Source organism: Lactuca virosa, chromosome 9, assembly GCF_052849685.1.
Source record: "Lactuca virosa cultivar CGN04683 chromosome 9, Lactuca_virosa_CGN04683_v6, whole genome shotgun sequence".
Taxonomy (NCBI): Eukaryota; Viridiplantae; Streptophyta; class Magnoliopsida; order Asterales; family Asteraceae; genus Lactuca; species Lactuca virosa.
The window spans coordinates 298,306,810-298,334,647 of record NC_136434.1 but is presented as its reverse complement, the minus strand read 5'-3'; the positions used below and the strand labels follow the sequence as shown (position 1 = coordinate 298,334,647).

At 40.9% G+C, this 27,838-nt stretch overlaps 1 protein-coding gene and 1 non-coding gene across 2 annotated transcripts; both read left to right on the top strand.

Annotated features, from left to right (window-relative positions):
- The first annotated feature begins 17,464 nt into the window (after nt 1-17,464).
- LOC145138837 (syntaxin-43-like) lies at nt 17,465-23,164 on the top strand. The gene is made up of 7 exons (XM_079072854.1): nt 17,465-18,005; nt 19,166-19,442; nt 20,649-20,738; nt 21,471-21,551; nt 21,791-21,934; nt 22,502-22,582; nt 22,709-23,164. The coding sequence occupies exons 1-7, from the start codon at nt 17,818-17,820 to the stop codon at nt 22,814-22,816; spliced, it is 969 nt and encodes a 322-aa protein (XP_078928980.1). The 5' UTR covers nt 17,465-17,817; the 3' UTR covers nt 22,817-23,164.
- Nucleotides 23,165-27,216: 4,052 nt separating this feature from the next.
- TRNAT-AGU (transfer RNA threonine (anticodon AGU)) lies at nt 27,217-27,290 on the top strand. Its single transcript has one exon. It is a non-coding gene; the product is annotated as a tRNA-Thr (tRNA).
- Nucleotides 27,291-27,838: the final 548 nt, after the last annotated feature.

The window sequence follows — 27,838 nt, the reverse complement described above, 5'->3', positions numbered from 1 at the left end:
TTGTAAATTCCAGTACATCACATAATCACGTTGATTGCAGCCTCTATATTTCTTACGATTGTATCACACTTCTTCCCTGTTGTTGTCGTTGTTTCTTCCCCTGTTGTCGCCTGGTAAATAAAATGCGAATATATTCCCATTTTCCCTCTCTACAATTTCGTTTGTGTTGTTGGTTGATTTGTTCACGTGAATGTGTTGAAACCCCTGCTATTTTGATGTTTCAAGCTATTGTATTTACAATCTTGAATTACAACCAGAAGGGATTTGAATGCAAGTCTTTTCACGGTTTCAAAAAACTGTAATTGATGATTTGAAGTTCATTGTTGTATTTTTGAAGTTCTTGTCCACAAGTAAAGATGTTCGATTTGAAGTTCTTATTGTATTTTTGAGATTTTGAACTTCAAGATATGGTAAAACGGATGGGAGGACTATTCTAGAGTCTGTGCATGTGATGTCAACATGATACGAAGGTGGATATGATTAGTGTAACGCCGCGTTTCTGGTACGTATTTAATTCATTAAATGTCATTTTATAAGATCTACTCGACGAGTTGTATCCCTAGCTCGTCGAGTAGATGCCAGGTTTGGACGCGGGTTTTAAGTGATCTACTCGGCGAGTCCGCGCCTTGACTCGACGAGTACGTCAGTCTGGGGCAAACCCTAATATTTAGGGTTTGCACCCTATTTAAGCAACATTATAGGCCTCTTGTCCAACCTCCATCACCTCCAGTGCAGTAATCCCGAAACCCTAACCCTCTATAAGTGAACTTGAGATTTCTTTGTGATTTTGAGAGTTATTTGGTGTATTTGAAGCTTGTGAGAAGAAGAGGAAGAAAGAGGACTTCAAGAGAAGATTGTAGATCCAAGAACAACATCAGCTTCTTTTCACTTTCTGGTAATCAAGCCTCATACTTGACTTGTAGTTTCTTAGATCTCCTTGTGGTCATCTTTATGAGGTTTTGGGTCCAAGGAGCTTGATCCTTGGGACTTGGACGTCCCAAGTCGATTTACACACAGATCTGGAACCTTGGAGGGTCCACATGGCATAAAAATGCCATCTTTATGGCCATGAGAACCCCAAGAATGAAATAAACCTCCATTTTTTGGTCCTTTGAGCATAAAAGTCTCATGCATGAACGTAAAGTTCCTGGCTTTACGTGTTATACCGATCTTAGGAGCCTAGATCTACCTTATGACTCGGAGGAACCCATTTTAGTTCAGAAGGGATTTGGATGAGTCCAGGGAAGGGACTCAATGAAATGGACAAAGCCATGGATCTGGAAACCATGGGACTCGACGAGTGCAGGAACGTACTCAGCGAGTCCAAGGTCATCTCCCAACTTATGAAGATGGACTCGACGAGTTGTTCATACAACTCGGCGAGTCACAGACTAGACTCGATCATATGATGAAGATAAACTCGACGAGTTCAGGAGGAACTTGGCGAATCAGATGAAGATTGTCCCGATGTTATGTTTGGAAGGGAACTCGTCGAGTACTTGCTAGACTCGACGAGTAGAGTCGAGGTTGGGAACGGATGAAAGAATAGGGACTCGACGAGTTGGCGAACCGACTCGGCGAGTCAGGTCAACTAGGTGTTGACGTTGACCAGGATGTTGACTTTAGCCAGGGGTAAAATGGTCATTTTACCCTAAGAGTAGTTACCAGTTTTTGACTAAGTACCCTTATGGAAATTTATAGCCGGAGAGTCGTCGGAACAGCTGATAGAGATTTCCCACCCAGAGTTGCAGCAGTCAGTCACACGAGGTGAGTTTCCTTCCAGTAGGAACGGGTCTACGACCACAATGCCAACCCGTTTAAGTAGTAGAGCATGTCGGGGTTAGCCCGATGCAGATATATATTCCGGACTTCGGTTCGATGCCGGGGCGGTCCCGAGAAGTAGTTATGTATGCCTGATGTCTTTGTGATTCATGCATGTTTATGTGTTATGTGTTATGTGTTCCGGGGTAAGCCCGATGTCGGGGCAAGCCCGATGTATGTTAATTATTATGCCATGAATTATATGTTCCGAGGTAAGCCCGATGTATGCTAGTTTATATGTTATGATTAGGTGTTCCGGGCTTCGGTCCGATGTCGGGGCAATCCCGATGCAGATTATATGTTTATGATATATGTTATGATGTGTATGTGCCGGGGTAAGTCCGATGCCGGGGCAAGCCCGATGCCCGATGCGGTCTGATACCGGGGTGAGCCCGATGCCGAACAGGAGTCCGATGGCGGGTAAGCCGATGCCGGGATTCGTCCCGATGCAGTTGGGAGTAGTCCCAAAGTTATGTTATTGGTTATATGTGCTTTGTATGGTATGTGGTAGTTTGGGGGAGCTCACTAAGCTTCGTGCTTACAGTTTCAGTTCTGGTTTCAGGTACTTCCGGCAGCAAAAGGAAGAGCTCGGGATGATCGCATGGCACACACCACCTTCTTCAGCCTGGGAGTTTTACTCTGATATTTTGATATGATATTTGACATGAGATTTTATATGGGACAGATACTCTGATGTTTTATGATTTTACTTATGACTTTGGATGGTTTATGCTTTTAACAATGTTTTGAAAACGAAATTTTTCAGTTGTATTTTTGGGATGTTTCAAGTTGGTATCAGAGCCTTGGTTTGAGGGATTCGGGCACACTTTCGAGTGTGTCTGAACTCAAACTGAGGAATTGGTATAGAAATTTTCAAAAGAAAATCATTTTTTTCAAAAAGGATTTTGAAAATAGAAAAGAACTTTGAAAAGAGAAAAGGGTGTGGTGCATGCAATCAGCCGAGCTCAAGTAAGTACTCCCAAATTACCCATACAAGATTATGTTATGTTATGATTATCATCTTTATTAGAACAACATGCTAGATTAGGACTAAGGATCTAGGAAGGATGCCTTATGTGCCGGTTATATGTGTTCAGCTTTATGAGAACTGCATGCTAGTACAGATTAGTAAGTATGATAACCAGAGTAGTAGATGCTTGATTATGTGTACACGATGCTCGAATGCTGCTTGCTTTGTGCTTTTAGGAGTCTTAGTTATCTTTTACTAACTAGTAAACGAATATGTTACGTTGCATATTGCAAGGATTAAATAATTTCAGAAGGTTAGGTCTAGCTCTATTGCGCAGCTCTTGTTTGGGTCCAACCGTTGTAGGGTAGGATCTCTCATTTGAAGGATTATCTAGTCTGAGTAATATGTAATAGTATTCGCGAGCTAGTTAGGGGAAGAAAGCAGGGACTTCTTATGCAGCTGATGGCCGAGAGTGGGTTGGTGATTACCCTAGGGCAAGCCTAGGATGAGATCAGCATGAGGTCAGCAGTAGTAGTAGAAGGGACTTGGTGGAGTCGAGGCAGTACTTGAGGAAAGTACGGATAAATGTGGAAGGTAGTATGGGCCCGTACTTGTAACACCCCGTTTATAAAATAAATAAATAAATGTATAGAAGCCCTAAAATGAATAATAATTGAGCGAGGCGTTAGTTTCGAGGAGTTAAAAGTCATAATTACAGATGTCAGGGTACGTTTGGTAATTAACGGACTTAAATTGAAGATATTTGAAGGCTTAAGGGTTTATTGGTAATTTAGGGATCTATTATGAAAGAAATTTATGGGATCAGGGCTTAAAAGGTAAGTTCTGGATTCGGTTGTAAAGATTTCTGAAGGCAGGGTTAAAAGTGTAAAATATGGACTAGTTTGAAAGAAATGAGGGAAAGGAGGGGCTTAACTTGTCATTATGGGGCAAAGTTTCGTGAGTCAGGTATATAACCTAACATCACCGGGTGCCAAACCCTAACCCTAAAGTTACGATGTCGGATGTCACCCCACTCCCTTTCATCCTCCAGCCGCCAACCTTATGACTCCCGCCGGTGCCGCCATACTTCCTCCACCACCGCCATTAAGGCCGGGAACCACCATATCCATTTCTTTCGACACCAGAAGGAGTGTAAGGCAGTCGAAAGTCGCTGATGAGAACCGCCAAAGCGCAGCCACCGTGCGTGAAGACAGCCACCATTGGAGTCGGATTGAACTGCCACCTCGCGACCGGAGCGCCACCACCACGGCCGTATTCCTTCAGTCGGCGATGTGTGCGTCGTGTGGATGTCGCATCTGTTTGAGAGACCGGAAGTAGACGACGGAGCTGCCACCCTCGTTTCTCGTTGCTCACAGTCGTGGGTTCCCCGAACGCCACCTTCTAGACACCGCGACGCCGCCGCCACTGCCTAGCTGCCGACGAAGACAATGGTTGCTGCTCCTTCGTGATTCAGTTGTAGAGGTCGGGCGACCCGCTGTTGCAGTGTTGTCGTTCTCCAGTCGAGATCGCGAACCCTAGCCGCCACTCCCGCTGTTGGGGGCTGTTGAAGACGATGAGCCGCTGCCGCCTTCCTGTCGCCACCAGCCACCGTGGAAGGTGGCTGTGTGCGTGTGCTTCTATGTGTTTAGGTGTGTGTTGACATGTTGTGTTTTAGTGTGATGTATGTAGCTCCGTTGGCCGGAAAATTGAGAAAAGGCCACCGCCACCACCGTGAGGTGGTGGCTGCCGCCAAGCACCGCCGCCAGCCACCATGGTGTGGCTGTGTGTGTGTTAGTGTGTGTGTGTTTATGTTTGGATTAAACATTGTAATTGTAATTAGCTTTGGTTAATAATAAAAATAATGATAACCACCACCGTAAGGTGGTTGCCGCCGCCGTGAGCCGCCATTGACCACCACTACCCGAGGTGGTAGTGGGTGGTGCCCCACAAGCAAAACCCTAATGGACCTAGCCAAAACCCTAATGGGCTTAAAGATTAATTTTGGGCCTATTGGGCCATGTTTGAGTGAAAACCCTAATTAGGGTTTAGAAAACCCTAATTGTAAGCATTTGGGCCTTGGACTTATTGGGACCCATCTTTGGGCCTTGGGGATTGGATGGTGTATCAAGCCCAACTACACCATATGATTTATCTAGTAGAGAGATGGACTTAATGGATTAAGTCCTTAAAGGGTTAAGTGAGAAACACTTAACCCTAATCATCATTTTATGTGAAACCCTAATTTCACTTGGGCTTTGTGTTGGGCCATCCAAGAACAAGCAAATGGACTAGAAAAATTAAATGGGCTTTAGGGTAAGGCCCATAGGAGAGTTTGGGCCCAATTTAGAAAATGGGGCCATAGAAAGGCCATAGTTTTGGCCTTGATGATTATATGGTATTGGGCCCTTAGAATGCTAAGAGTTGGACCAAGAATAAATGATTGGGCCTTAAGGCAAGACCATGTAGATGTTTGGGCCTAATTTGGAAAATTGGGCCATAGTTTGGTCCATTATTAGACTTTTGGGCCTTTGGATTGGGCCTTGGGCTTGAATAAAGCTAAGATTGGGGTAAAGCAGTCTTTTACCCCAAGCATGGACTTATGAGTATATGTGATGGAACCCAATTATTAATTGGGTGTTATTTTGATGTTGACAGATTCTAGAATCTGTCATCCAGCAGTTAGGGTTTTTTCAGCGGGACTTCAGCAGTGTGAGGTGAGTTTCCTTCCAGTAGGAACGGGTCTACGTCCACAATGCCGGCCCGTTTAGATGTTAGTAGTTCTGGACTTTGGTCCGATGTCGGGGTTAGCCCGATGCAGTTTATATGTTTCCGGACTTCGGTCCGATTCCGGGGTGGTCCCAAGAAGTAGTATGTATGCTTGATGTCTTTGTGATTCATGCATGTTTATGTTATGTGCCTTTTGTTCCGGACTTTGGTCCGATGCAGTAGTTATATGTTTATGTTACAAATTTATGTATATGATATGTTCAGTTATTCCAGACTCCGGTCCGATGCAGTGGGCAAGGCCCAAGTTAGTCCGGGCTGTGGTCCGATGCAGTATGTAGTATATGTGTTTATGTTATATGTTATGATTATGTTATGCTATTTTCAGTCAGTTCCGGACTTCGGTCCGATGCAGTGGGCAAGGCCCTAGTCAGTTCCGGACTTCGGTCCGATGCAGTGGGCAAGGCCCTAGTTAGTTCCGGACTTCAGGTCCGATGCAGTGGGCAAGGCCCAAGTCAGTTCCGGACTTTGGTCCGATGCAGTGGGCAAGGCCCAATATGTGCTTTATATGTTATTGTATGGTATGTGGTAGTTTGGGGAGCTCACTAAGCTTTGTGCTTACAGTTTTCAGTTTTGGTTTCAGGTACTCAGTTTTCAAAAGAGGAGCTCGGGAAGATTGCAGTGCACACACCATTTGTTCAGCCTGGGATGTTTATACTCTGATATACTTGACAGTTGTTATATTATTTTGAGATACATTGCTTATGATTTTTATATGATGTTTATCGACTATGGTTTTTATTATTAAATTAAACGAAATTTTCAGACCATGTTTTCGGGATGTTACAAGTTGGTATCAGAGCCTTGGTTTGAGGGATTCGGGCACACTTTCGGGTGTGTCTGAACTTAAACTAAGGAAGTGGTATAAAGTTTTCAAAAGAAAACCCATGTTTATAAAAGGGTTTTGAGAAAAGAAAACAATTTTAGAAAAGTATAAAGAAAGGAACTTTGAAAAGAGAAAAGGGTGTGGTGCATGCAATCAGCCGAGCTCAAGTAAGTACTCCCAAATTACCCATACAAGTTCATGTTATTATATGTGTATCAGCTTTATGAGAACTGCATGCTAGTTTAGGGCTAAGGATCTAGGAAGGATGCCTTATGTGCCTATTATATGTGTACCAGCTTTTTGGGAACTGCATGCTAGTATAGATTAGTCAGTATGACAACCAGGGTAGTATATGCTTGATTATGTGTACTCAACGCCCGAATGCTGCTTGCTTTGTGCTTTTAGGAGTTCTAGTTGTCTTTCACTAACTAGTAAATGAATATGTTAAGTTACATATTGCAAGGACTAAATAATTTCAGAAGGTTAGGTCTAGCTCTATTTCGCAGCTCTTGTTTGAGTCCAACCGTTGTAGGGTAGGATCTCTCATTCGAAGAATTATCTAGTCTGAGTAATATGTAATAATATTCGTGAGCTAGTTAGGGGAAGAAAGCAGGGACTTCTTATGCAGCTAATGGCGGAGAGTGGGTTGTTAATTACCCTAGGGCAAGCCTAGGATGAGATTAGCATGAGATCAGCAGAAGTAGTAGAAGGGACTTGGTGGAGTCGAGGCAGTACTTGAGGAAAGTACGGATAGATGTGGAAGGTAGTATGGGCCCGTACTACTGAAAGCAGAGGATCCGTACTTGAATCAAGGAAGGCTGAGATGAACCCAGGGAACTTGTAGTGTGTGAGATCCCTCGAGTTTGGATGAGTATTGTGATGTTAGTGATGGTATGTTGCCGAGTATAGTGACGCTACGCGGTAGACCAGATGGTAGTTCTGGTGTCGACGAGGGATCAGGCTCGGACTCTGGAGCCGGGCATATTGATGATCAGATGAGGGAGTTCATTCCATCTTTGAATTTCGCGCAGTATCGTTGACCAAACTCCTGTGATCCTCAGTGTGATCAAGGAGGGAATTATAGAGATTTGTGATGAGAGGCCGAGTGCTTTCCGCACTGAGATAGCAGTCATGATAGAGACCCGTACGTTGATGTTTCGGGAATTCAGAGTTTGTGAGGCTTCATATTGTCATGGGGGTTAGGGACCCTATTGTTAGCAGCAGATGGTTGACAGATGTCACCATCACTTTTCCTACCAGACGTTGTCTCGAAAGGAGACAAGATCTGACTTACTTCCTGTCTCCTGAGGGATAGAGCACGAGATTGATAGGAAGAGGTTGGTAGTGAGTTGAGTGATAGTGCGGTTAATGCTATGTCATGGGATGACTTTTAGACCAGATTTTGGGCAGAGTGTGCCCAGGCGATTGAGGCGCAGCAGTTGGCGCAACAGTGTTAGATCTCCACAAGACGACCGAGACTGTGGGCAAGGCCCTAGTTAGTTCGGTCCGATGCAGTGGGAAGGCCCTAGTTAGTTCCGGAATTCGGTCCGATGCAGTGGGCAAGGCCCAAGTCTGTTCCGGACTTTGGTCCGATGCAGTAGGCAAGGCCCAATATGTGCTTTATATGTTATTGTATGGTATGTGGTAGTTTGGGGGAGCTCACTAAGCTTTGTGCTTACATTTTTCAGTTTTGGTTTCAGGTACTCAGTTTTCAAAAGAGGAGCTCGGGAAGATTGCAGTGCACACACCATTTGTTCAGCCTGGGATGTTTATACTCTGATATACTTGACAGTTGTTATATTATTTTGAGATACATTGCTTATGATTTTTATATGATGTTTATCGACTATGGTTTTTATTATTAAATTAAACGAAATTTGCAGGCCATGTTTTCGGGATGTTACAGTACTACTGAAAGCAGAGGATCCGTACTCGAATCAAGGAAGGCTGAGAGAAGACCAGGCAACTTGTAGTGTATCTGATCCCTCTAGTTATATTAGTATTCTGACGTTTGATATGATGTGTTTTTAGAATGGTGGTTTTACGCCCTAGACCAGCGGATGGTAGTTCAGGCGCAGGAGAGGGATCGGGCTCAGGCTCTGGAGCCGGCAATTAGATGAGAAGACCAGGGAGTTCATCTCCTCGGAGGTCACACGCAGCATACTAGAACAGACTCCCGTGATTTTTGGATCAGTCAAGGAGGGTATCTTAGAGCTTCTGGATGAGAAGCTGAGCGTGTTCCGTACTGAGATAACAGCCATGATGGGATCGCACACATTGACTTTCAGGGAGTTCAGATCTTGTGGAGCTCCCGACTACCATGGGGCTCGGGACCCCATTACGAGTACCAGATGGTTGGCAGATGTCGCCAACGCGTTCCGTACCAGCAAATGTCCCGAGGGGGACAAGGTCAGATTAGCATCCTGTCTTCTAAAGGACAGGGCACGAGATTGGTGGGAGGAGGTCGGGAGAGCCATTGGAGATGACACTGTGTTGGATACTATGACCTGGAGTGATTTCACGACCAGGTTCAGAGCCGAGTTCGCATCTGTTATTGAGGTGCAGCAGCTTGCTAGGGAGTTTCAGGACCTCCAGCAGACGACAGAGACTGTGGCGGAGATTACCGCCAAGTTTAGGGAGAGGGCCCTCCTCGTTCCGCAGTATGTGGTGGACGAGGAAATGAAAAAGGCCCGATACCATGAGATGTTGCGGAGTGATATCCGCCAGTTTGTGAGCCGATCCAGCTGCAAGACGCTGGAGGATATGATAGCGAGGTCTCGAGAGAGAGAGTTGGATTTAGAGATGGAGAGGAAGAGGAAGCCAGAGGGAGTTCAGTCAGGAGGTTCGGGCAAGAAGCCCAAGGTATCGGATCACAGATCTCGGAGCCAGCAGAGCCACGGTCATTGTGGCAAATGCGGCAGGATGCACGAGGGGGCGTGCAAGGCAGGGAGTTCGGGCTGCTACAAGTGCGGCCGAACGGGTCACATGAGCCGAGATTGTACAGCTACTACCACCACCACACCAGCATCCGACCTGATTTGCTTTCAGTGCAATCAGAGGGGACACAAGCGGTCCCAGTGCCCGAGTTCAGCAGCAGCAGGGAAGGTGGCAGCACCTTCTCCTGCCACCTTGAGGATTACAGATGGCCGTCAGGGTCGGGCTGAGGCGCCTACGGCGCGAAGCAGGGCTTTTCAGCTTACTGAAAAGGAGGCACGAGCAGCTCCTAACGTGGTAACGAGTATGTATTTTCCTCTTATCTCTGTAATTGATTTTGTTTATTTCTCATGATTATATGTTTGTGTATAGGGTCGTTCTTAGTGAACGGCATTTCAGCTATGGTATTGTTTGATTCGGGGGCTACCCGATCATTTGTGTCGCTCGCTCTCAACAAGCGATTTAGCAGAGCTCCGGGGGAGCTGGATTGCCCACTCGACGTTGAGATAGCAGATTATAGGATCGTCAGGGTCGCGAGAGTTCATAGAGGATGTACACTGCGGTTATTCGATGAGCGGTTCTCAGTGGATTTGGTTCATATTCCCCTGCGAGGGAACAAGGTTATAGTGGGTATGGATTGGCTGAGTTCCAATGGAGAAGTGATTGATTGTGAGCTACAGTTGGTGAGGGTTCGCACTCCTAGTGGGGGAGAGTTAGTGATTCGGGGCGAGAGGCCACAGCGCGGACCGATTCTTTGTTCAGCAGCGAGAGCGAGGCGCTATTTCCAGCAGGGTTGCGCGAGGTACGTCGCCTATGTTATGGATACCCGGGATAAGGGTAAGGCGACAGTTGATGATGTACCGGTGGTACGAGAGTACCCGGATGTATTCCCGGAGGATTTGCCCGGGATACCTCCTGAGAGACAGGTTGAGTTTCGGATTGACCTGGTTCCTGGTGCGGCTCCGATAGCCAAGGCACCATATCGGTTGGCTCCTCCCGAGATGCAGGAGTTGTCTACGCAGCTTCAAGAGCTGCTAGACAAGGGTTTTATTAGGCCGAGCAGTTCACCATGGGGAGCCCCAATCCTGTTTGTGAGGAAGAAGGACGGGTCGCACCGTATGTGCATAGACTACCGGGAGCTGAACAAGGTGACGGTGAAGAACCGTTACCCACTCCCGAGGATAGATGATTTGTTTGACCAGCTTTAGGGAGCATCTTGGTTTTCCAAGATTGATTTACGGTCCGGATATCACCAGATGCGGGTCAGAGATGATGATGTGCAGAAGACCGCTTTTAGGACCCGCTATGGTCATTATGAGTTTGTGGTGATGCCGTTTGGGCTCACCAATGCTCCAGCCGCGTTCATGTACCTCATGAACCGCGTGTGCAGGCCAATGATGGATCGGTCTGTGATAGTATTCATTGATGACATCTTAGTTTATTCCAAGACTCAGGAGCAGCATGAGGAGCACCTGAGAGAGGTGTTAGAGACCTTGAGGAGGGAGAGACTTTTCGCAAAGTTCTCCAAGTGCGAGTTCTGGTTGCGCGAGGTGCAGTTTCTGGGACACCTCGTCAACCAGAAGGGTATATTAGTCGATCCGGCCAAGATAGAGGCTGTGATGCAGTGGGAAGTCCCGAAGTCTCCATCCGAGATTCGGAGCTTCCTGGGTTTGGCAGGGTATTACAGGAGATTCATCCAGGATTTCTCCAAGATAGCAGTTCCGTTGACCTGACTGACCAAAAAGTCGGTGGTGTTTCGCTGGGGTCCTAAGCAGCAGACAGCCTTCGAGACGCTCAGGCAGCGACTGTGCGAGGCGCTGATTCTTACCCTGCCGGAGGGAGTAGATGACTTTGTAGTCTACTGTGACGCTTCGATCACAGGTATGGGAGCAGTGTTGATGCAGCGGGGGCATGTGATAGCTTATGCCTCGAGACAGGTGAAGCCTCACGAGACTAACTACCCAACGCATGATTTGGAGCTGGGGGCGGTAGTGTTCGCCCTCAAGATTTGGCGACATTACCTCTACGGGGTCCGGTGTACTATCTACACGGACCACAAGAGCCTGAGGTACCTCATGGATCAGCCAAATCTGAACATGAGGCAGCGTCGGTGGTTAGATGTGGTGAAGGATTACGACTGTGAGATCCTTTATCACCCGGGCAAGGCCAACGTAGTGGCCGACGCCCTGAGCCGTAAGGTGGTAGCGGCTCCGATCCGAGATATCTGTCTGAGGATGACAGTGATTACTCCACTGCTGGAGAAGATTAGGGAGGCGCAGGTTGAGGGCCTGAATAAGGAGCGCCAGAAGTGCGAAAGAAGAGTGGGTCGAGTAGCTTCGTTTGATTACGACAGCCGGGGATTATTGACCCTGCATGGGAGGGTCTGGGTACCATACTGGGGCGGAGTACGACAGGTGTTGATGGATGAGGCCCACAAGTCTCGGTTATCCATCCAGGGGCGACGAAGATGTACAGAGATCTTCGACCCGATTACTGGTGGCCCTGCATGAAGCGGGACGTAGCTTGGTATGTGGAGAGATGCCTGACCTGCAGGAAGGTCAAGGCAGAACACCAGAGGCCCCACGACAAGATGCAGCCGCTAGACATTACCGTGTGGAAATGGGAGGATATCACCATGGACTTCATTACTAAGCTTCCCAGGACTGCACGTGGGGTTGATTCGATGTGGGTCATCGTGGATCGGTTGACCAAGAGCGCCCATTCTATACCGATCCAGGAGAGCATCTCGGCCGAGAAGTTGGCTGAGATTTATGTGCAAGAGGTAGTGGCACGTCATGGAGTGCCTGTCTCGGTGGTATCAAACCGAGATGTCCGGTTTACTTCCAGGTTTTGGAAGTGGTTTCTCGACGAGATGGGTACTCGTCTCCATTTCAGCACCGCCTTCCACCCTCAGACAGACGGACAGAGCGAGTGGAAGATTCAGACTCTCGAGGACATGCTTCGGGCATGTGTACTAGATTTCGGTGGCAGTTGGGATACGTATCTTCCGTTGGCGGAATTTTCGTATAACAACAGCTATCACTCCAGTATAGACCGACCTCCCTTTGATATGCTCTACGGGAGGAAGTGCAGGACCCCAATCTGCTGGGGTGAGGTCGGTCAGCGAGTCATGGGGAGTACAGAGGTGGTACTCAAGACTACGGAGCGGATTCAGCAAGTCCGGAGCAGGCTCCAAACTGCTCAGAGTCAGCAGAAGAGTTACGCCGACAAGCGGCGTTCGGACTTGGAGTTTCAGGTGGGCGATATGGTCCTCCTGAAGGTGTCACCCTGGAAGGGTGTTATCAGATTTCGGAAGCGGGGCAAGCTGGGCCCCAGGTTCATTGGTCCGTTTAGGGTTTTGGCCCGGGTGGTTCGGGTTGCCTATCGATTAGATCTTCCAGCAGAGCTTAGCCAGATCCACAGCACGTTCCATGTTTCTCAGTTACGGAAGTGCTTAGTGGATGATTCAGCAGTAGTACCCCTGGAGGACATTCAGATTGACGATAGCCTGAACTATATCGAGAGACCAGTGGCGATTCTAGATCGCAAGGTGAAAGAGCTGAGGAACAAGAGAGTAGAGTTAGTGAAGGTGCAGTGGCAGCACCACAAGGGTTCGGAGTGGACATGGGAGCCCGAGGAGGAGATGCGAGAGCACTACCCGGAGTTGTTTCCAGATGCAGCAGACTTCGAGGACGAAGTATAATACAAGTGGGGGAGAATTTTAACGCCCCGTTTCTGGTACGTATTTAATTCATTAAATGTCATTTTATAAAATCTACTCGACGAGTTGTAGCCCTAGGCCAGTCTGGGGTAAACCCTAATATTTAGGGTTTGCACCGTATTTAAGCAACATTATAGGCCTCTTGTCCAGCCTTCATCACCTCCAGAGCAGTAATCCCGAAACCCTAACCCTCCATAAGTGAACTTGAGCTTTCTTTGTGATTTTGAGAGTTATTTGGTGTACTTGAAGCTTGTGAGAAGAAGAGGAAGAAAGAGGACTTCAAGAGAAGATTGTAGATCCAAGAACAACATCAGCTTCTTTTCACTTTCTGGTAATCAAGCCTCATACTTGACTTGTAGTTTCTTAGATCTCCTTGTGGTCATTTTTATGAGGTTTTGGGTCCAAGGAGCTTGATCCTTGGGACTTGGACGTCCCAAGTCGATTTACACACAGATCTGGAACCTTGGAGGGTCCTCATGTCATAAAAATGCCATCTTTATGGCCATGAGAACCCCAAGAATGAAATAAACCTCCATTTTTTGGTCCTTTGAGCATAAAAGTCCCATGCATGAACATAAAGTTCCTGGCTTTACGTGTTATACCGATCTTAGGAGCCTAGATCTACCTTCTGGATGAGTTTTGCACATCAGAAATCGAATTAATAGACTTGGACATGCATGGACTCGGCGAGTCGTGAGTTGGTTCCTAAAACTGTTATGACTCAGAGGAACCCATTTTAGTTCAGAAGGGATTTGGATGAGTCCAGGGAAGGGACTCAATGAAATGGACAAAGCCATGGATCTGGAAACCATGGGACTCGACGAGTGCAGGAACATACTCAGCGAGTCCAAGGTCATCTCCCAACTTATGAAGATGGACTCGACGAGTTGTTCATACAACTCGGCGAGTCACAGAGTAGACTCGATCATATGATGAAGATAAACTCGACGATTTCAGGAGGAACTCGGCGAATCAGATGAAGATTGTCCCGATGTTATGTTTGGAAGGGAACTCGTCGAGTACTTGCTAGACTCGACGAGTAGAGTCAGGGTTGGGAACGGATGAAAGAATAGGGACTCGACGAGTTGGCGAACCGACTCGGCGAGTCAGGTCAACTAGGTGTTGACGTTGACCAGGATGTTGACTTTAGCCAGGGGTAAAATGGTCATTTTACCCTAAGAGTAGTTATCAGTTTTTGACTAAGTACCCTTATGGAAATTTATAGCCGGAGAGTCGCCGGAACAGCTAATAGAGATTTCCCACCCAGAGTTGCAGCAGTCAGTCACACGAGGTGAGTTTCCTTCCAGTAGGAACGGGTCTACGACCACAATGCCGACCCGTTTAAGTAGTAGAGCATGCCGGGGTGAGCCCGATGCCGGGGTTAGCCCGATGCAGATATATGTTCCGGACTTCGGTTCGATGCCGAGGCGGTCCCGAGAAGTAGTTATGTATGCCTGATGTCTTTGTAATTCATGCATGTTTATGTGTTATGTGTTATGTGTTCCGGGGTAAGCCCGATGTCGGGGCAAGCCCGATGTATGTTAATTATTATGCCATGAATTATATGTTCCGAGGTAAGCCCGATGTATGCTAGTTTATATGTTATGATTAGGTGTTCTGGGCTTCGGTCCGATGTCGGGGCAATCCCGATGTAGATTATATGTTTATGATATATGTTATGCTGTGTATGTGCCGCGGTAAGCCCGATGCCGGGGCAAGCCCGATGCCGGGGTGAGCCCGATGCCTGATGCGGTCGGATGTCGGGGTGAGCCCGATGCCGAACAGGAGTCCGATGCCGGGTAAGCCGATGTCGGGATTCGTCCCGATGTAGTTGGGAGTAGTCCCAGAGTTATGTTATTGGTTATATGTGCTTTGTATGGTATGTGGAAGTTTGGGGGAGCTCACTAAGCTTCGTGCTTACAGTTTCAGTTTTGGTTTCAGGTTCTTCCGGCAGCAAAGGGAAGAGCTCGGGATGATCGCATGGCACACACCACCTTCTTCAGCCTGGGAGTTTTACTCTGATATTTTGATATGATATTTGACATGAGATTTGATATGAGACAGATACTCTGATGTGTTATGATTCTACTTATGACTTTGGATGGTTTATGCTTTTAACAATGTTTTGAAAACGAAATTTTTCGGTTGTATTTTTGGGATGTTTCAATTAGTACACGTCAGATTTGTCAACGTGGAAGACAATCATTAGTCTTACGCTTGGGTTCTGCACTTCTTCTTCGTAAAACATAACTGTCTTGTTGCATTAGTGATACAAGACCAATAATTGACAGTTGGTTGAGTTTCATTTCTTATGTTTTTTGTGCTTGTACCTCGTTCATTTGCGCATGGGTAAAGTGGCAAACAATAAGAGTAAGTTTGCTAGTTTTTAACAATACGTGAAGAATAATAGATAAACAAATAATGGTGGTCAAAAGGGGTTTATAGATGCACCTTTGATAACTGTAGTTGTTATGTACCCTTGTTCTAATCCTCTGCTTTTCATGCTTGTATTGTACCATAACTGACATAAGCTAAGTTAATTGCACTAACGAGAGATGCTCAAAGTAAATGGTTAACATGCTATAAATATTTTAGCATAAATAATGATAAAGTGGTTAAATTAATCCACTGAGATCCTTCTGTTGTAAAGTTGGTCTTGATGATGTTTTTGAGACATATGACTTATGGGTTTTTATAACATGAGATAACCTTGATGATGTTTTCAATAATCTGTTTTATGAATTATTAAATTAAAAATGAAATTTTTGGTCTTGGATTTTGGGATGTTACATCATTCTAGGGGTATGGGCTGCTACAAGTATGGCAGGGTTGATCATGTCAGCAGGGATTGTCCCCGGGGGGCAAGCCCGTTATGTTTCCACTGCAACCAAGTGGGTACCTGAAACCCTAAAACCCTAACATATAACATATACTAACAAAGTCCGTTATGTCAGCAGGGATTGACCTCGAGGGGGGGTACCTCTTGGTACACAACACATACTGGTCAAAACCTCCGTGATTTGGTCAAAATCTGAAGTACGCTGAGCGTACTAACTGAGTACGCAGGGCGTACTCAGTCAGTGTGGACTTCCTTGACCTGTTGACTTTTGACCTTTGACCATTGACCAGAAGTTTGACCAGAGTTGACCGATGGGTATTTTTGGTGCCTTTTAGGAAATTGGACCTTTTTGGATTAGGACCATGATGGGTTTTGAGCCCAGTTAGGATATTGGGCCATAATGGGTTTTTGTTGCCTATTGGTTTGGGCTTCAGATTTTGGGCCAAGCTAGGAAAGGGTAAAATGGACTTTTACCCTGAGTATTGGACAATCGGGATAGGATTCCAGCTATGGGTTGTGGACCAGTTATTTATTTGGAATTATTTTGATGTTGTTAGCTCGGGGATCTTCCGGATCGGCAGTCTGAGCTTTTATCTGTGACATTCAGCAGCTGGAGGTGAGTTTTCTCACTGTATCAATGGGTCGAAGGCACCAAGGCCGACCCATTATTTTGTGATATAGGATGCTAGTTATATTTTTTATATGTGTATGAAAGACCAGGATTTGGCCCCTGGCAATTGTATGAAAGACCAGGATGTGGCCCCTGGCATCTGTATGAAAGACCAAGATGTAGCCTTTGGCACCTGCATGGAAGACCGGGATTGAGCCCTCGGCAGGAAATTAATTGTAAGACTATGTTTTGGCCCATAGCACTATCTTATTTACGTTTGGCCTCCAAAGACACCATCGAACATTTGGATCACTTAAACCATGACACCCACATCGGAAAGGGCCACATCCTCTCTTCCCAAATGCCCTAAGCCTCCTGACAACTGATGATTGGGCCGCAACCCCGAATAATGAAGCGAATCCAAAACCGAGTGTTATAGCGTCCCTGGTAGAGGGGTCCAAAAGGCAAAGCCCTTGGTTGGGGTCGAAATTGACCCGATTTTTTACCCTAATCTTGAACCCGGTTTTAGTGACACTTTATAGTAGTTTTGTGACAGTTTGGAAACTACCTTGTGATCGTTTAGGTAGTTTTTGAGACATATAGGTTACTAATTTGTTTTTGGTTAGAATTATAGTACATCAAGAACATTACATCCTTCCATTCTCTCTGTTCGAAATCATTTTTTATCCAATTGAACTTTCGATTGTATCATCAAAATACTTTAATTTGGTAGTGCAATCACGACTTTCAGTAAATACAAACAATTTTTAGCCCCAATTTCTAACACAAACTTCTCTTAATTTCAAGCATTTATGAATTTTGTGATATTTCAACTTGCCACATGAATTGTTTAGTGCTCAATTTGAAGTTGTTGCAAAGTTTGGTGGTCATTATGAAGTTTCGACTTATGAGTCATATTTATAGGTGTAAAACTAAAAGGGGCTGCAGCTGACATCTAACTCATAATCGATGGGGGTTGAGAGTAATTGAGGGGGAAAAGAAGAAGAAGAAGCATCACAAAGGGGAAATTGGGTCGATTTCTTCAGCAATTCATGACTATTAACTCCCCTCGATCTCCAGATTTCTCCAATGATCAGCTAACTATCGATAATTGTTTCGATTCAATCTCTGCACAATAGCAATTGAATTAGATTAGAGAGATCCTCACAAACTGCTCATCCCAGATCTCCAATCAAGATAATTCAGCCTTAGATTGTTATAGATTCCGATCTGTAAATTGTATTGGTTTTCTGAATACATTCGGTATCCACTTATTGTTTTTCAATTTTGTGTTGGGAGAGTTTTTTCTTCAATGGCGACAAGGAACAGAACGTTTCTGTTTAAGAAGTATAGAGATGCATTGAAGAGCGTTAGGGCTCCGTCGTCATTAGCTTCTTCTAGCTCCCGTGGTGGTGCGGTGATTGAGCTAACCAACGCCGGTTTGCTTAAACAAAATAGTTCTTATGCCCCTCTTAGTACCGAGGATCCCGGGACTTCTTCGTATGTTTCCTCTATCTTTCATCTGTTTTTTTTCCCTGTATTTATGAAATATGAAACTCCATTTCAAATTCAAACTATCTGTTTGTTGATCGATTCATTAAGTTTTAACATCAAATAGGTTCTTCTGTACGATCTCATTGCATTTCTGTATATAATTACCTACAGAAAAATTTGTCTACTTAACAGTAGTAATTCTAGGTCGCTGTGTTTGAAAATACGCTTCTGATCTGGTTGATAGGAGGTTTAGTATATCATAACCTTGGTAATTCTCCTGAGAAAATACCCATCTTTCGGGTATAAATGAGCAAAACCAGTGTTTCAATCAAGTTGAAAGAATGGAAGATTTCTTCGAGAAAAGCATTAATGTTTCCATGAGTATTAAAGCTGTTTGCACCAACTGACAGAGATCATTCTAGATATCAATGCTGTATTGCATGCCCATTTAGATTTGTGCATGCTGAGTTAGATTTAGATGCAGGATCCGACATGGGATGAAGAAGAAAGTTTAAGCTTCCTTATTTTAGCATCTAGAAAATTCTTTCGTCATACATATAACTAAATCATGTGAATTTTCTTTCTTGAATGTAACCGTTTGTCTGCTATGTTAAAAATCTTTATGTCATTACTCACAAGATATTAAGGAAGTGCTGTGAAAGTATGTGTGAATCCTAAGATGCATTTGAGGCTTTAATAGTCAGGGAAAATATTTCTTGGACAACTTCATGGATTAAACAACATTTTTGGTTATGCAAAACCCTCTCAGGAGTTGTTTCTTTTTTTCCCATTAAGTTCTGTATGCGAAAATTGATTGAATGGGTATCTAGATAAAGTGTCATATACATAAGGTCTGGTTCTTTTCTAGATTGAGTAAACTGTCTGAATGAAACTAAATGACCATTTTACTCCTAAATTCCAAATAAAACAAATATCAAATATTGCTTAATTCATTATGCCCAATATATCAAAAAGAAACAACCCCTTAGATGTAAACATAATCCGAGTGCAAGGATAAGAGAAGTTAGGCTTCTATGAGTCATGGTGTTTTAAGGGTTATTAAAGTTTTTACATTTGAATTTGTTGAAGGGTTTCAAAATATAGAAGTTAATGAATATGTGTTGTGTGGTTTTAAAAGTAAAAATATAAAATGTATGATTTTGCAGGGCAGGTGCATTAACTGTGGGGCTTCCTCCTGCTTGGGTTGATGTATCTGATGAAATAACAGCAAATGTGCAACGAGCAAGGGCTAAAATGGGAGAATTAGCAAAGGCACATGCTAAGGCTTTGATGCCTTCATTTGGTGATGGAAAAGAAGATCAACACAAGATTGAGGCTCTTACACATGAGATTACTGATCTTTTAAAAAAGTCAGAAAAAAGATTAAAGAGATTATCTGCTGGTGGGACTTCTGAGGATTCAAATATTAGGAAAAATGTGCAGGTATCATTAATTCATTATAATCTCATCTTTAGATTTGTCATGTGATTGCTTGAAATTTATGGTTAGATGTAGGAAATAGGAATGCACTTTCATTTATTTGTTTATGGTCAAATTATAAAGGAAAAAAACAACATAATATTTTTGCTAGTTTCGTGGTTTAATCACTAATAATACTCTATTTTTATTTTTTTTCCAATCAGTTAATAAAAGTTGTAGACATTTATATGAAAGTGGTAATTTTGCAAGTTAATATTTTGACATGTTAATATCAGGTTAAAATGGTTAAATTGGAAAAGTGATTGAAACTTTAATGGTTTGATTGGCAAAAAAGTAAAGTATAAGTGGTTAAACCACAAATTGCCCAAAATATAATGAGTTTTCTGTAATTCGTCTTGTATTTTATTGTAGTGTTCTACTTCCATTTCTTTCTATTACAGAATTGTACTTTAATGAATTTTCCCAATCACAATTCATAGCAATGTCATCCAAATACAAAGAAATTGTTGTTGCTATAATAATAATAAGAAAAGAAATATTAAAAGTACAATGATATAGTAGAAAGAAATGAAAGTAGGATGCTATAAATCACTAATATATGAAAGTACATTAAGATATCTTGCATTTAGCCCGAAAATCTATAGTATTTTTGTGTGTGTTTATTTGCAGTTATGGCTTCAGATTATCTCTCTTTCTTCAATGTTCTCTCTGAAGTTTTGTTCACAAACATAATATTTTTTTTGAACTTGTTTGTCCACTAAATGTGAATAAAAAATCATTATAAAAATCGTGTCAGAATCCAGCTTTTTATACTGATTTTGTTTGAAAAAGAAAATATAAAACAAGTTATGTGTATTCAATATTCATCATAGATTCTTTTGTTTCTGAAGAAATGTGCCTGAGCTTATTTATTTAAACCATTGTACATTTGGCATAATGGAATCAAGGAATGCTGATTCCATTGAAATTTTTTTTAAAAAAAAATACTATGGAATGTAACATTCTAGAAGGAATGTGATTCCTTCCATTTTGTTAATTTTCATTCCATGGAATGAAAATTACAATATAACCAATTTTTATGAATGTAATATTATAACAACACAAATGATTTTTAAAAAGAACACACAATTTTAAATGAATTAAAACTTTATTTTCCTAAAATACACATTTACATCTTAATGATTTTGTTTCTTTAATTTTTTTTGGCAGCGTTCTCTTGCAACTGATCTTCAGAGTCTTTCAATGGAACTCCGGAAAAAGCAATCTACTTATTTAAAGCGCCTTCAACAGCAAAAAGAGGTCTCTCCACACTCTTAATTTATATAAATTTAGTTTTACTTTATAAAAAAAGTATTTGAAGCAACCAATTAAATTCATATGGTTTATATTATTGCTCTCCTCTATAACTTTTCAGTAATAGCTTGTATCTTTAATTTTCAGCCAATTAACTGTTTTTTATACTGATTATATTTATACTTTTTCCGATCGATAAAAAAAAAACGTTTTTTCTGGTTACCTGATTTTGATATCAAGGAAAAGTACAGAAAAACACAACGTACTTTTACGATTTTATCAAATTAGCCACTGAGCTATTGTTTATCAATTTAGCCACTAAAGTATTACAATAATCATAAAAAAAAAAAAAGATAGAGTAAATTACATTTTTGGTCCCTGAGTTTGCTCAAACATTGTAGTTTTGGTACCAAATAGTTTCCTTTTTGAATTTTAGTGCCTATTTTCAATTGTTGTAACAATTCTGGCCCGGAGTTTGTTCAAAAGGTGTAATTTTAATAGTTTCCCTTTGCAATTTTGGTGCCTATAGAGACTAAAACTGAGTAAATTACATTTTTGGTCCCCGAGCTTGCTCAAACATGTGTTTTTTTTTTTTTTTTTAAATGGTCAGAAAAAGTATATAATGTGTAATCATGTAAAATGGATAATTTAGTAAATTTGGTCAAAGTAACACTATCTTTTTTATGCTTGAGAACCTATTTGTTGATACTTGATAGGTGTTAGTTTGTGTTGTTGTAGGGTCCAGATGGGGTTGATCTAGAAATGAATTTAAATGGAAAGCATTCTAGAAGAGATGATGATGATGAGTTTGATGACATGGTACATATTTTTTTTTCTTTTATTTACTCACTATTTATTTATCTTGTATTTTCCTGTTTATATGGTTATAAATTTATTATTCCAATTCTTTTATGTGCATGGGTGTCCTCATCTGACTTAATGCAGACACAACAACTTAATAAAAAAAGTCAGGGAAATGAGGGTTTCCCAATTAAGTCCTATTTTTTTACAAAATTTGTCCTTATTTATTTTAAAGAGGTTAAAATGATGTGTTTTAGGGTTTCAATGAACATCAAATGGCAAAGTTGAAGAAAAGTGAGGCTTTCACAGTGGAAAGGGAGAAAGAGATTCAACAGGTTGTGGAATCAGTAAACGAGCTTGCTCAAATCATGAAGGATCTTTCTGTCCTTGTCATCGACCAGGTCAGCATACTTTTTACAAATTTGCCCTCTAAGCCCCCCCGTTTCTTACATTATAGTCTACAAGACACACTGTGTTTGTCATGCATTAGACTGGGGACAAAATTTACAACTTTTTTGTCCTACTCCCAAAAAGGTAGAACAAGATGACTCACTCTTGATCTCTCACCTTTGCAAAAAGACGAAAACGCCCTCCTCATCCTCATCATTAAAAATAGCCATAGAAAGCCTGTCTAGTCTGGCCTACTCCAGTCCCGTGTATTGCACAGGACTGAATTTGACTAGACAAGCTTTGTAGGCTACATTAAATGATGAGGATGAGGAGGGCGTTTTTTTTTTTTTTTTTGCAAAAACAAGAGATCAAGAGCGAGTCTTTGTCCCCATCTTGTTCTCCCTTTTCTAGGGTAGGACAAAAAGTTGTAAATTTTGTCCTATTGACATCAGTATAATGCATGCATGCCAAACACACTACAATTTGTTATGTCATGTCCTATTCTTTGTAAAAAAAGTGGAGCTTAAATAGTTGATGATTTTGGTGGTATGTAACTTGTTTTTATATTGTGAAAATAGGGAACTATTGTTGATAGGATAGACCACAATATTCAAAATGTTGCAGCGTCTGTGGATGAAGGCCTTAAACAGCTACAAAAGGTTCTATATTTTCTTTTATTTTTAATATTCCATGTTTTTTTTATATATATATATATATATATATATATATATATATATATATATATATATATATATATATTTATCTTTCTGATGATGAATTTGTAGGCGGAAAGAAGTCAGAAAAGAGGGGGGATGATAATGTGTGCGACAGTACTAGTGATCATGTGTTTTGTTATGTTGGTTCTCTTAATCCTTAAAGAGATTCTTTTCTGAATTCTTTATTCTCATATAATATGTCTCTCAAGTATTTGGCTTACAGAATTACTGTTATGACCCTCCCCCAACCATCCTCATGTGACTATGTGAGACTTAGATGAAAGGGTAGTTTTTGGGAATTCCCATAAAAGACGGTATGTGTTGTTCATGTTCTACTTCTATGTACTTTTCACAAGGGCGGGGGGAAGGGTGGGTGTATAGATGATTTTTATACTGTAATTTGCCTAAGTTTTGGGATTAACCTACTAGATTTTCATTTTTTTTTTGTATCGATTTATTCTTCAAATATAAAAGAAGACGATGTTATTACAAGTTTATAGTAATGGTTTATATGTTTGGAGAAAATGTTGTATGAGTAATGATTGGTTATTTTTTAGATTGAATGAACTATGTGAATCAGAATAAACAACAATCTTAACGAACCAGTTATTATTTATAAGTTGAAAATGTAAATGACAAAAGTTAAACGAATGAATAATTATAAAAAATTGGCAATTGCTTTGAACTATAGTAGTACAAATGACCAACAATTTTGTAACTTAGTAGCAATGAAATTTTATTTTTTTATTTCTTTTAAATTGCTCCTATGACAAACAAAGTAGCAAACCTTAAAAAGATTAAAAAAAAAAAAAACAATTTCTAAATTGTACTATAGACTGTGAAATTGTTTTTATATTGGTCATTTTTTTTTATTAACACTTCACCTCTTTATGGCCATGACCAATGACTCTTTGGTGCAATGAAATTCTTATGGTGTAAAAATATATATCAAGTATTATGTAGCTAACAACTGATTCAATAAATTGGTACAAGTCAACTCAAATACCAATGCTCTACTTTCAAATAGCAACAGTCCATTGATAAATAGCAAAGTTGTACTATGTTTAACATGTATTGTCCATATTAAGAGTCTGTCAATAGAAAAAAATTTGTAATTTTTGTTTCACCTACAACATAAATGTTGTCCACATGCTCATCATCTGAAATAACCTTAGAAAAGTTTGTCAAGATATGTACAATTTTGTTCCTTGAAACCAACACAGTTTGATGACAAAAAGCTTAACGTATTTGTATCTCAAAAATGGAGTTATATAAGATCCGTTATCATGTTGCATAGATGGATGTTCCAAACAAAAGAATAAGGGCCTGTTTGGTTCGCAAAATGTTGCTGAAGGAATTGCATTTGAAATTGGAAAAAGAATCTGTCAGGAATTTGAATCCAATTCCATGTCCTGTTTGGTTGGCAGGAAATGGAATTGGAATTAATTCCAGATTTTGTTTGGTTCGCAGGAATTGGAATTGGAATCCATGTAAAATGACAGAATTGCCCTTTTTGTCTATATTGCTTAATTTTACTTCCTTTTTTAATTTATATGTAAAGATACATTACATAAATTATAAAAATAATAAATTTAATTTAATTGATTGAGTGTTTGTGTCAATATAATGTGAAAATCATGCAAATGACTTCATAACTTAAAATTCTTTAAATACACATCCCAATAATGTTACCACAAAAAACATAACTTAAAAGCTATCACCTTCTTCGCTAGATATCCTAATATTGTTACCAAAAAAAGTTAACGTAAATTATTTCGTTACATCCAAATCGAAGGCACCAAAAACTTTCATATGCAAAATACCGATCAACATCCAATGTACATCCCAATTGGTAATACTACCCTTCCAAAATGTATTTTACCCAAGCTTCTCTATCACCTTCTTCAATTTCCCAAAAATTTTGAACATTAATGGGATCACTTCTTATCTTGGTCAAAGCTTTGAACTTTTCAAGTTGACTTATTGAATTCATCTTTAAAATCGCTGGAGGGATCTTCTCACTTAACTCGTTAATCTTCATGTCAAATTTAATACCTTCACTCAAGTCCTTTGATATTTCTTTAAGACTTTCTGTAATTAAGCCAACCGCCTTGTTAAACCCCTCGTCGCTTCGATTTTTCCTCTTCTTGGAACGAACACTCAGTGAAGTTTCATCATGTTGCACGGCTGTAGTACGACTAACTTCCTCTGAATCTAGAAAATCATCATCTGAATCTTGCGTTTCTTCTTCTAAATTCACCTCTTGTTCCATCTCCATGAAAACTCTAGCTCTATTTCCTTGAGCTCGGTCTTTTCCAAAAACAATGCAAAGATCTTCATAATAAGGAAATGTTTTGTGTTTCCATCTAGTCGCTTCTTTATGTACCTATTTACCAACATTATAATTCATATAAAAAACAAAAAGCAAAATATTTCCATGTAGTCGCTTAATTATTAAAATGTACCTGTAGGTACGCCTCCCAGACCGGATCCTCAGCAGTAACACAATGCTTTTCGGGGTCATAACCATAACCGCTTGTGTTTGAACCGTTTACCATATCATAGACACATTGCCAATCTTTCTTCATGGTTTTTATCTTAGATTCAATATGTGGCTTACCTAAAAGACCTGAGTTTGGAAGTGATTGTTTCAATGCTTGCTCAAGGTGTTGCAAATAACCGGATTTGAAACCATTATCGGCTTTAAACCCTCCAGCATTTGTCATATTCACCAACGCCTCAACTAGCTTCGTTTCTTCATTACTTGTCCATGGCCTATAGTTTCTAATTTGGCTTGTCATACCTATAAACATAACGAACAACAATAGATAAGCAAAACAACATTTTTTTTTATAAATAGATAAGCAAAATAACAAATGGTCCAATACAACAACCAAGAAATACAACAATTTGTCCAACATAACGATAAGCAAATAATACATCATTTTAATTGGTTGCCCCTCTAGATGTAAACATATTATGGGCTAAGTTATCTCTAAATATGGTCCATTCATTTGATGTCCCGATAGAGTTTATAATATCCACATCTTCATGTCCAAGATCTTCAAGTCCCTCGTCCTGATCACACTCGTCCAATGGATCTACTCTCATTTCTTGCCTTATGAAGTTATGTAGAAGACAACATGCCATTATGATTTTATTTTTTGTTTCAATTGGATAATATGAATTATCCTTTAATATTTTCCATCTTCCCTTCAAAAGGCCAAAACATCGTTCAATAACATTTCTTGCCGATGAATGTTTCATGTTAAAGAATTCCTTTGGTGTAGTTGGTTGGTATCCATGACGCCATTCATTTAAGTGGTACCTCTGTCCTCTATAAGGGGCTAGAAAACCCTCTCCATTTGTGTATTCGGCATCAACCAAATAATAACCTATAGATAAGAATTGTAGTTAATAACTTATTAATAAAAATTTATAAATAAGATGTATAGTTAAAAAAAGAACATACCCGACCTTGGAACTTTAAATCCATGTGGTCTAAGAAGAGCATCACGAAGAACTCTACCATCCGCAGCCGATTGCGTGTTGTTAAACTAAGTCGAGGCATTTTCCTGTAAAACAGAAAAACAGTATACACATTCCATTGATAGCAAAAAAACAAAATGGCATATATTGATAGCAAAACAACAAAACCACAACATGTTTTCTGTTCTATCAATTTAGCAAGAAACCAATACATGTTTTCTCTGTTCAGTAACAGTTGTTGGACAAGGAATTACACAGCTTCATAAAAAAAATAAACCAAATAACCTGATTAGCTTCCCAGTTCTATAACAGACAAACGAAATCAAAACAAGCAGGGAAAGAACATTCGGTTTTTCTGAAATCGTGAAAAGAAGGAGAAATTAGAAAATAAAAAAATTAGAAAAGATGGAGAGAATATGAAGAAATCTATTAGCTAACGGTTGTTGTAGACCATGAATTGACCATGAAATTCAAAAAAGAACTTTAATTTAATCGATATGATTCACTTGAATTCAGAAATCAAATAGCTTGAAACCATGAATCGACCAAGACATGCTTCACAGGTGTTGTTTGGTTCGAATGTGAAGAGAGAGAGAGAGAGAGAGAGAGAGAGAGAGAGAGAGAGAGAGAGAGAGAGAGAGAGAGAGAGAGAGAAGGAGAGAGAGAGGGAGAGATCACCTGGAATGAAAGTCGTCGGCCGATCCTTGTTACGATGAGGAGAAGACGCGAAGATGGTGGATGTCGGCTCAATGAAAATGGGATGAACGAACTAGGTTAACTGATGTATTGTAATGTTTAGCCAGGGCAAAAGTGTAATCTTGTGCTTTCCATGTTATGAAGGAATTAATTCCTTTGAGATTGTGAAGGAATGGACTTTCCTTCATTTGAACGGAAAATAATTCATTTAGCATTCATTTTCCTTCCCTTGAAGCTGAACCAAACACAGGAATTTGAGGGAATTGGAATCCTTTTCCCTCAAATTTCATTCCATTATTCCCAAACAAACACCCCCTAATAGTCTTTTTTTCAACCAGGAGGAAAGACGGAAATTTAGTACTATTTATATATCCGAAACTCTTGTACAAAAAGCTTTCATAGCTCAGTTGGTTAGAGCACCCGTTTAGTAAGCGGGAGGTCTTGAGTTCGACTCTCAATGAAAGCAATTTTAATTTTTTTCGTTTTCCCTTTGACTTCCTCCCGTATTTGTGAAAAAAAAAACATAATGGGCCAAGATTATTCAAATAAACGTCTACTTTTTTTTTCCTATCTTTTTTTTAGTGAAATCAAACCTATATACTTAATCATTGTATTTACCAAAAAAAAAAAAAAAAATCATCCTCTAACTTTGAGTACATCCCAATCTTCTTCGGAGATTGGAACAGCTTGGTTTTTTCCATTAGCAAATCATGAAATGCATTTAAACACAATTTATATTGTAAAATACGCTCAAACATAAAACATTTTGAATTTCACCTGATAGACATGTCCTACTTAGTTAGGAGTTAGACAGGTCCAAAATTCACATATCAAATAAGCGGCATAATTATAATTTTCAAATCCTAAAATCATTTCTTTCTTACTTCAGTCCAAAGTTTTATTGCATCTCGTCTGAAATAGTACAACTTATCATATTATAAAACAGTTGTTGCTTGGTTTGGATAATTTCCATAAGTGGTGGGTTGTTAAAGTGCTCGAATGAAAGTGTTTCAT